Raw genomic sequence first — 10801 nt, forward strand, 5'->3', positions numbered from 1 at the left:
AATTTATGTATTTAACATACCAGCTCTTTATGGCTCTTTATTGGTTTTGTATGTGTAAAATACCGGCTTTTTATGGGAAACATACCAGGTCTTTATATCCAAATTTTGGTTACAAAGCGGCCAAAGGAAAACTAGTATGTTTTGTACCAACTTTTTATGGGCAACATACTACCTCTTTATAGCAGCAAATACTGGCCAAGACAGAACTAGTATGGTTTTTATTAGGAAACATTGAACATACAACGCATACTATACCAGCGCTGAATGGGAAACTGGCATGTTTTGTAGTACGATTTGTCTCCGCTTTTTTGCTGGCAACATACCAGCTCTTTATAGGGAAAATGGGTTTAATAGCGGGCAAAAGGAAACCCGACGTCTGTTTTCTGTGTAACATAAATCAAATATGTGAAAGTTACATAAAATAAAAAATGTTATGAAACAACAATTTGTGAGTAGAGGTCCCTACGTATTCCCAAGAGAATTAATTCATGAAATATTGCTATAGTATGTATAGAAGTTACAATCCATTATAGGTACAATCTTGTACTCATTTTCTCTCATAATTGAATTGAATTATAGTATTTCATGAATTTTAGTTTATAACAAAAAAAATACATAATCATATTATAATAGAGAAAAGGCTTACAAAGGATAAACACCAGCTCTTTATTACTTTTAACCCACTTGGCGAATAAACACCGACTCTTTATGCCTCTTCTCAATTAATGGGTGACAGACTCCACAAATACATCCGTGGCAGCATACGAGGAGTCAGGCTTGCGGGAGTATATGCATTCAACATCACCTTTTGCCCTTTCGGTTGCCATTTCACCCGCCGGACCTCTCTGCCAAATCTGTGATAGCGACCATTTCCCATACCAGCTCTGGTTGCCGACCCATTACAGCTACGAACTAAGGCTCCCTGTTTATCACTGTGGAAACTCCTTTGCTCTGCGATGAACGTCGACCAATTTACGATGTAGGTGTACATCGTGACTGTTCATGGTCCCTTGCTACCGGTGTTTTGTTACGGTGCGTATGAAATAACCGTATTGGAATAATACGTTGGTCGGTTTGTAAAATTGTTTTGGATGACTGTTTTTTGACGACAGAATGTTGCGTCGTTTGCAGGAGAAGTTGTGCCTTTCCAAATTTCTGTTCGTTTATCGCTACGGTTACTTGGTCTCCCACAAACAGGGCTATATATTACACCTTATCAATCATTATTGGATTTGATTAGGAAGTAGGTGTTGTTTGAAGTTTACTCCATTCTTGGGCGTTCGACGGATTCACTCGACTGTGGCCAGTAAAAGAAATTAACCGGACATGGCCAACGAACAAAAAGGGCGTTCAACAACCTGCATCCTGTCCCTTCCGACCGAGGTGCTATCCGAGGTGCTTGCACGTGTCGCATCTTGTTCATCCACTGATCTTTTCCGGGCAAAACTATGGTTCGTTCTGGTATTGGTGATAGAAACAGGAAGAGGCGTTTAAAATATATGACATGTTACAATCGTTTGCGTTTAATGGATCATTTCTCTTATTTTGCAGCTGTAAGTTGTTTTACGAAGTTTCGGAAGCAGACAACATTTACCACCGGGTGTCAATGGATAAGTTTGAAATCGTGCCGTGGTCAAAAAACGACCAAGTGTCGAGGTTCTTGAAGAAGTGTAGAGAAAGCAAAAATCCAGAAGCCTTGTATCGAAAAGGAGTGGTAAGCATTGGGCCGAAGTCCCGTTTGCTCGAAATTTTCTAGACTAAGCTGAGGTCATCTATATCATTTGAACTTGATGATGATTTTGGTCTGCACACTTTACCCCAAAACGTATATATACAACAGGTTACTGCAGCTTTCTGCCCCAGTAAATAATTATTGTCCCGCCGCCTTGGATGTTCACGAAGCACTTTTTTTGATTTTTTCGTTACTATTTCCCCGATGACTTTTACGGAAGAGTGTAATATCAACCTTGCACTGTTTAGGTTGATTATTTTACGGACAAGCATGAGGACTCAGCATTGGAATGCCTGGAAGAAGCTGCCATTTCAGGCCATGCGGATGCGGCATATGCGTTGGAAATAATTTACATCTTTCTTGGTGGGGACGAGTTAAAGCGCAAAGGTATGCGACTGCTGAGCGGGTTGAAGAAATCCAGAATTCTTTATGCCAAACAATTTCATCCTCGTCACAATTTGCGAGCGCTGCTGAGGATGATATGGGTCAAGAACCCTTTGTTTCTAAAGCCAACGCCCATTTGTTGTGCCATGACACACGAGAGGAAAACATCTTCATGGCCTATGGATGCCGATGACGTGGAGGAGGAGAGTACATGTGAAGCCTGCGCTTGCGATGAAGAAATTGGAGCAATTTGTGCTGCCCTACCTTATCGTTAGTGTATAAGATTGAATGTTGACAACTCCTTTTGATGCACAAATTTGTCACCATGGTGTACAAATTAATTATGTTTTTTCAGTAAATTGACCGCTACTTCTTACTCTGTTAATATTACTGGTATGAAAAGCTAAATAGCTTATCTTCAATATGTTCTGTTCTGTAAAGTATCACTTTACGTCAATTGACCAGCTCTTTATGACTTTCCTCCATTATAAGAACAGAGTACCCATTTTGCCATAAATAAAGTTTTTTATCGGGTAAAAAAAAATAAAATCCATTTACGTTAATTGACCAGCTCTTTATTGCTCTACTTCATTATACTTCATTATAAGAACAGAGTACCCAGTTTTTCGTAAAAAAAATTTTTTGTTGGGTTTAAAAAAAAATTCTAAGCAATTTACGTCAATTGACCAGCTCTTTATTTCTTTCCTCCATTATAAGAACAGAGTACCCATTTTTCCATAAATAAAATCCAAACATCGGGTAAAAAAAAAATGATTTACAATAATTGACCAGCTCTTTATGGCTTTCCTCCATTATAAGAACAGAGTACCCATTTTTAGATAAATAAAATTTTGTATGGGGTAAAAATAAAATAAAATCGATTTACATTAATTGACCAGCTCTTTATGCCTTTCCTCCATTATAACAACGGAGTACCCATTTTTCCATAAATAAATTGTTCACTCCGATGAAATAAAAATTTAATCGATTTACGTTGATGTTTCTGAACTCTTTATGGCTTTCCTCCATTATAACAACAGAGTACACTCTCGGACATAACTAAATTTATTTATCGGAAAAAATGTAAAAAATAAACTCGATTTACAATAAAAGACGGACCTTTATATGGCTTTCCTTTACAATAAAGTCGATTTACGTAAACAAATTTATTTATGGGATTAAATGAAAATAAACAAGTTCCTGAATAAAACACGAGCTCTTTTTGGCTATCGTCCATAAAGATAATGTTTCTGATTTTTCCATAAGCTAATTCAGGGGAGGTTTGTGAAAGTATCCCTTATAATATATGTGTATATAATATTAATAAATTATATAAATACATAATTACATTTGTTATTATGAATAGATTGTAATATAACCCCTTGTAATTTGCCTTCCGCATAACCCGCTTCGGAATAGACGCTGGAATACCGAATCGGGTTTATCTTGATTTGACCAAATCGGGTTTGCCTCCCCTCCACGCCCGTCCCCGCCTGATCAATTATCCCACAAAAAGCTCGTCTTTGCTGAACTTCTCATACTTTCTCCTGTTTAGCCCATTAAAAGCTCCGTTGTTGTGTAAACACACTTGAAAAGCTTCGGTTTAAACTTTCCCCCCTCCCCCCCTTCTGAAATTTGGAGCAGTTCAGGCGGCAAGGTCCAAATAAATCGGATTTTTCGCGTTCGGTTCCTCTGTTGCTCAACGTACTCAACAATTGAACCGCAGCCCGAAGCAAGCATAGGCAGTAAAATGGAGGCCTGTATGAGTCTTCCAGTGTATGCAGGCATGTGGGTCGACGTACAAGCTCTCGCTGGTGAGTGTATCGATATCACGGAATATCTTAATGCCCAAAATTTGTTAAATTTGCTGGGAAATAATGACAAGTGCTATGATGCAATGGTTAGGGAATTCTATGCTAACTGTAGGGCAAATAAGCAGAAGTCTGTTCTGCGTTCAGTGGTTAGGAATGTACACATGGAATTGTCTGCTGAGGTTTTGTGTTCAGAGTTTGGGTTGGTTGACAGTGGATACACTGTTGACTATAGACGGATTAGCGCAAAGAATGTAGATAAGGTTGCTGTGAAGGGGTACAATGACCTAGAATTTCTTGGAGAGATTCGGCTAAATGGTTACAGAGTTATGAACTTGGGCAAAAAGAATAAGTTTTATGCGCCGTATATGAAAGTGGTCCCACGGCTGTTACATCTGATAATAACGCATAGCATTGTACCTAAAGCCGGAAGTATCACTTCCGTTAGTGCATTAGAAAGAGTTATACTGTGGCATATGTTACACAAACAACCTGTAAACATAGGCAATTTGATCATTGCAACTATGCTCAACAGGATTAGGAAGATTAAGAGCAGGGAGAATAAGAGAACACATCTCCCTTTTGGTATGTTGCTGACCAGACTGTTTAGGCGCTTTGATGTGCCATTCTTGGCTGACCATGTTGACAAAGGATTTTACGGCCACAAAATGGGAGTATCGTACATCAAAAGACTGGCAGTCAAAGGTGAAGATGGTGGTTGGATGTGGAAGAAATCCTATACCTCTGATGCTGTCATTGGTCAGAATGGGGACGCGAATAGAAAACTTGTAGAAATAAAAGAGATGGATAAGCAGGGGAAGTGTGCTGGGGTCGAGGTGCGGCCGGTTGTGGGGGAAAAAGCACACCTTGAAGAAGTTGTCATACTATATGAACAGACCAGAAAAGGGGCAACTGTATGTGACATTGTTATTTTACTCCTTGTTTCTTCTTCTCGATGGCAACCCAGGAGGATAACCCAATATTTGTATGACTAGGTTGTGGATAAAGTGAAACAAATTTTACAAGGGGTTGGTGCCATCAAAGTGAAGGACTGCGGATTTGAGACATTGCCATTTCTACAAGATGTAAGACATGCTCCTGCGCTTTCCTGTAATCCCCTTTATATATGCTAATACCTTAATTTATTGTCCAGTGTCTACCACAAACTTCCGGCGTACCACCTGATGAATTGAAAGAAGCCGTATGCTTTCATGTCAGACAACTCGTCCCGCAGATGTATGTTAAACTATCGGTACTGTCAATGGCTAACAATGGTCTCGCTTTCATCTCTTTATTGTAATCATGTCAATCATTGTTCACAGCTGTGCCAGTACACTAGATAGGCAGCATCTCTTTGATATTACTAGAGAAGAACTGGAGCAAGTGATGCTTCAGGAGAAATGTCTCAGTGACAAAGTAAGTTTTTATGCGATTGCACAGGCCTACCTTGTTCACTGATCTGGCTTTGTATTTCCACTCTTATTCAATGTTTGAATTTGTTCCATTCTGTGAAGGTTGTGACCCAGTACCTTCACTTACTCCAGAAACAATATAAGCAATTTGTTTTCTTCAATCCTATGTTTTGGGTACGTAATGTTAAATTATTGTATGTGCTGTTGTGCCTTGCAAAATGTGGAACTAATACTTGCTTCTCAATCACTTCGTTGTAGCTGAAATGTGTGTTAGACTATCCATGCATATCTCCCGCAACCAAAAAGCCATTCGTTGATCAAAGCAATGACGACTCCATGACAAATCCTGAAAAGGTAAACATTACCTATCATTCTCGCCTTAACATTCTTATACAATATGAGTAGCAGCTGCATGTTAGTGGAATTGGATTCAGCCTAATATGCCTTAGCTTTTAACACATTCGACATTGCTCGTTGTATGCGATTGCAGATTTTTTTCCCAATCATTTATTCAAATCATTGGTTGCTCATGATTGCACATGTCAAGGACAAAGAAGTGTACATTGTTGATTCTATGGACAATTACAAAAGCTTCTACCAAGGTTTGATGCAATCTGTGGTGAGTAAACATCGAAATCGTACCTTAGCTTCATTTCCGAAGAAGGTAACATATTTCTAACATTCGATACCTGCTGTATTTATTTCCTTCTTAGGAATGGATTTTGATGGAAATTTTCCACCAAAATCAACCCTGGACATTTATTCTTGTAAAACACAAACTAAAACAGACAGACGCGGCGAGTTGCGGGGTTTTCACCTTGAAGTTTGCGCAATGTTGGGCAAAGGGGTGTCGGCCACAATTTGTAAGTGCACAAGTATACAACCCCTTGTGGCAAGCTCACTTTATTGCGTCTGACATCATTTCTGAATGTATGTACAGCTTGATGCTGTCATTGCTAGAAAATTTATTGCCTGGGAGATCGCTTTGGGGAAACTTGCGGACCCGTTCGCTTATGCTGCGTTCCTGATAGAAAATAAACAGGCACATGAGGCTGTAACCAGAGGAGATTTGCAAAATGATGCTACCAACGATGTGGGGCATCAGGAAACAGGGAACGGTACATTATGTCTCGCCTTTACTGTAATTGGTTCGTTGCATATGAAGGCAATATTAAATTTTAAATTCTTTAGGGCATTTGCAAATTATTGGTACGAAATTAATCTTGTATAAAGGAAACCATAAAAAGTGTACGTACCTCTGTTCCGATGCATCTCCCCGTGACCATCGCATTCACAAATTGCTTTTCTACTCCCGCTATTCCATTATTAATTGACTTCTGCTCACGACATTGTAATAAATTCTCGACCCCAGATCTTTGCTTTACACTTTCCAATTCCTCTTGTTTGATTTCGCATTATGACATTCAAATTGGATCTCACATGCAAAATCCATGTGCTGAAAAATTGTATGCCTTCATTTTTTCCCCAGTCGAAGGTACAAGGGTAACAAAAAGCCCGCCAGAACTTGCGTCCGCCAATGATTCAAAGAAGAAGCTTCTTATTGTTGATTTGAATGGAGTGGTTCTGGGCAGTGCATTTCGCCATTCGACCAGAAATCGGGAGTTCAACTTCAGGCCACATTGCTTTGAATTTTTGAAGGTGTGTCTGTCATATTTTGAGGTGGCTGTTTGGTCATCGAAGCTAAGGTATCCGCGAACCTATATTTGAATTACTTCATTAACTGGAACTTCAATACAAGTTTTTGTGTTATCATTCGAATTGAAGACATTTGTGTTTTCTGCAGCCACAATATTCAACCAGTGTTGGACAGTCTATCCAAAAAAATGAATGAACGTTTGGAGCAGAGACTGTTATTTGTTTGGGTGAGATGTAATTCACAAATTACTTCGATTGTGTGTAGTCAGTCCGTGTGCAAGACTTCTGATAAAGAAAAGTCGGGAACAATCAATATTGTGCAGGATCAGTCGCGGTGCACTATGACACAAACCAGCCTTAGGGAAAATCCAAGCAAAACGGTCATGTTTAAGGACCTAAAACATGTGTGGGGAGAATACAAGTCGTACAACAGCTCTAACACGATATTAGTCGATGATTCTCCGTATAAATCATTCCTTAATTCTGTAAGTGCACCATACCCACTGATCGTTATGATGTATATGTTCCGGTATGCACAAATATGTGTATAAGGGCTAACTGTTTCCATATTACTCATTCTTCAGCCGTACAATGCAATCTTCCCCACCTCTTATACATCTTACACTGTAGAAGACAATTATTTGGGTAAAACGCGGTTCGCGATGCTTTGAAATGTGGCTTTTGCTACGGTAAGCACAGCCTGTTCAGCTAGCCTGACACGAAACATATTTGCAGATCCTGAAGGAGATTTTGTACGACACCTGAAGAAATTGGCCAGTGCTGATAATGTACGAGATTTCATTAAGCGAAACCGTTTTGGACAATCACCTGTAACAGAAGGCAGTGTGGATTGGCACTTTTATGTTAATGTTGTCAGCAAGCTTGGACTGCATAACACAACAAAGCAAGTGACGCGCAAACGGGAAGCCCCAAACAGATATTCTCCGGAGGTATCCATTGCATTCATGTTCAGGAATATGTTCACAATAGTTCAACACCTCGTTATGATAGCTAAAATTGCGTCTGATCATATGCACAAAGCAAGAAAAAAAGGAAAATTTGAAAGCATGAGGAAGATCAGTTTATGGACCGTTCACTGTACGGAGGCTTCTCCAAACCATTGGAAGGAGAGAACCTCTCTTCTGATGGGACACACAAGCAAAACTGTTGTGCTTTAGTGAGACACTGGGCCTGTCTAATTCATATATGTTGGTACTACTTTCTTCCCCTACTTCTGTTTTTGTTTGCAAAGGATACAAGCTGAGTTTTTTTTATGCAAATTCTAACACTGCCGGCAGTTGGAAATCACCCTATTGTCTGCAGGTTATTGCATTTGGATGAGCAAAAATTATCAGATAATGGCTGTAATTGCTGTCAAATGCAGGATGCGTCAGCCATATACTCCTGCTACAAACGTTGGCATGTAGTAACTTTAGCCTGTTAGTATTGTAATTGTTTGTTGGCAACTTCTCGTCTAAACATTAAGGATCTAAATGTCACACACTAAATCTGTCCGTCTGCTTAACCTCTCGGATACGTGCAATACTAACAGTTGGTCAGGGAGCAATGGTTCACATTAATTGAGCTAGGCTCCTTGCTTTGCGTCTGTACCAAAATAAAGTCCAGCAATGGAATCTGTTAACCAACACGAAGTCTGTATGAGTTGGAGAGATGTGGAAAGACAGAATTTTATGAGAATGCAACTTTACATATTTGCCCTTTCAATTTTTAAATCAAAGTCCAAAGATTAGTTTTCTTGTTCCAATAAATAGAATATTTGAGCAAGACAAATTTCTAAAACGATTGCATATGCATTCCTACAAGGTGAATAATAATAAGTTGCGTTTCCAAATAATAAGTTGCTTTTTTTTTCTTGCATCTTGACCTTTTTGCCCAATTTTACTCAAAATGTTAACCTTCAGCTCATTGACATTCCACATATATACTTATAAATGTATATTATATGTGCATATATTTATAATATATATGTGTATGTGGTAATAATATATTATATAATTATACTTATATTTGTTATTATAAATATACTAAAAATTATACTACTTAATATATAATATTCTCTATAATTATAAAAAATATTAGTACAATTACATAATGTATTATATAAATAAATATTATAATTATTTAAATAAATAAATAAACTAATTCTAAATATTTTGGGATAATTTCATAACACAACAATCCCGGTCACTTTCGTAATGTATCACTTTCCCATAAAAGACCAGCTCTTTATGACCTTCCTCCATTATAAGAACAAAGCACCCCTTTTTCCATTAATAGATTTATTTATCGGATAAAATATATTAAAACTCGTTTTCCAATAAAAACCCAGCTCTTTATGGCTTTTGTCCATTATAAGAACAGAGTACCCTTTTCCATAAAAGAATTTATTTATCGAATAAAAATAAATCAGTTGTCTGATAAAACACCAGCTCTTTATGGCTTTCGTTCATAAATTATCCAGTTTCCCATTTTTCCATACGCTAATTCAGGGGAGGTTTGTGAAATTATCCCGTATAATGTATATGTGTATATAATATTAATAAATTATATAATTTTAATTATATAAAATATTAGTTATGGGTGCAGAACGGAACAAGAGAATTACGGGTGAATTATAGGTGAAGAACGTTAAAATTTTAGTTATTGGTGAATTATGGGTGACGAACGGAACAAAGCCCAGTTTTGTGATTCCTCGACTTGCTCGAATTTGAGAAAGTACATGACACAGTGACAGCGCCACCGAGAAAGCTTTGCAGTGCATTTAGAAATTTATTTTAGGATATAGTGGGAAATTTAGGAAATTTCCGAATTTATTAAAGGCGTTGTGTTATAAAAGTCAACCTCTTTATGCCTTTCTTCCTTCATACAGTCACCTAATTACCCAAGTTCCTCAGCTACAAATTCATTTATCGAAAAGCAAAAAAATAGACCCGTTGTTGATTAAAGAATAGCTCTTTAAGGCTTTCTTCCGTTAAACTGACACAGTCCCCGACGTGCATCAAATACAAATGTATTTATCGGACGAAATTGCTGTTAAACCCGTTGTTGAAAACTCTCGATCAGCTCTTTATGGCTTGCGACCCTGTTACACTGACAGAGTAGTATCCAGGTGCCTTAAACACAAATGTATTTACCGGATGAAATATAGTTAAAGCCGTTGTTGAATAAAGATCAGCTCTTTGTAAAAGAGCAGCTCTTTATGGCTTTCTCCGTACTAGGTTACCATTTTCCGTAAAAAAAAATTCATTTATCGGCTAAATGTAAATTAAACCCCTTTTCCAATAAGCTCTTTAAACAATTTCCTCCGCTATGACAACAGAGTACCAATATCCCATACTTACAATTTTACTTATCGGATAAACTTTAATTCAACACGGTTTGCAATAAAACACCAGCTATGTATGGCCTAATTTATTTGTTCGATAAATCGGATCGATATTATACTTGACTTCCGTTTACCCGTTAGCATAGAATGCAAAGCAAGAAACTAACCTATTGCAGGTTTAAACTCCGTTTTAAGACAAATTGTTTCGGATACGTCAACACACCTAATTCATAAACTCTCGCGAAACATATATTTAAACGCGTTAATTATTAATTACCACAAATCAAATATTTCAATCTTTTTCCATTTCTTTCTAATGAGTGCATACAATGGATCACTGTGCGGTTGTCATAACCAACCACGAATCTTCTCTTAACTCTCCACCACATGAACATTGTGGTACTCGTTATCCCCATTGCAGGGTCTCCCCACACCACCGCCGGCGAGTTTGCTCGGTTGA

General features: G+C 38.0%; 1 protein-coding gene across 1 annotated transcript; it reads left to right on the forward strand.

Moving 5' to 3' along the window:
* Positions 1-1326: 1326 nt before the first annotated feature.
* Positions 1327-2391, forward strand: LOC113764973 (putative F-box protein At1g67623). The gene is made up of 3 exons (XM_027309022.1): positions 1327-1451; positions 1552-1714; positions 1981-2391. Exons 1-3 carry the CDS (start codon positions 1327-1329, stop codon positions 2389-2391), a joined length of 699 nt encoding a protein of 232 aa, XP_027164823.1.
* The last annotated feature ends 8410 nt before the right edge of the window (positions 2392-10801 follow it).

The sequence above is a fragment of the Coffea eugenioides genome, chromosome 3 (genome assembly GCF_003713205.1).
Source record: "Coffea eugenioides isolate CCC68of chromosome 3, Ceug_1.0, whole genome shotgun sequence".
Classification (NCBI taxonomy): domain Eukaryota; kingdom Viridiplantae; phylum Streptophyta; class Magnoliopsida; order Gentianales; family Rubiaceae; genus Coffea; species Coffea eugenioides.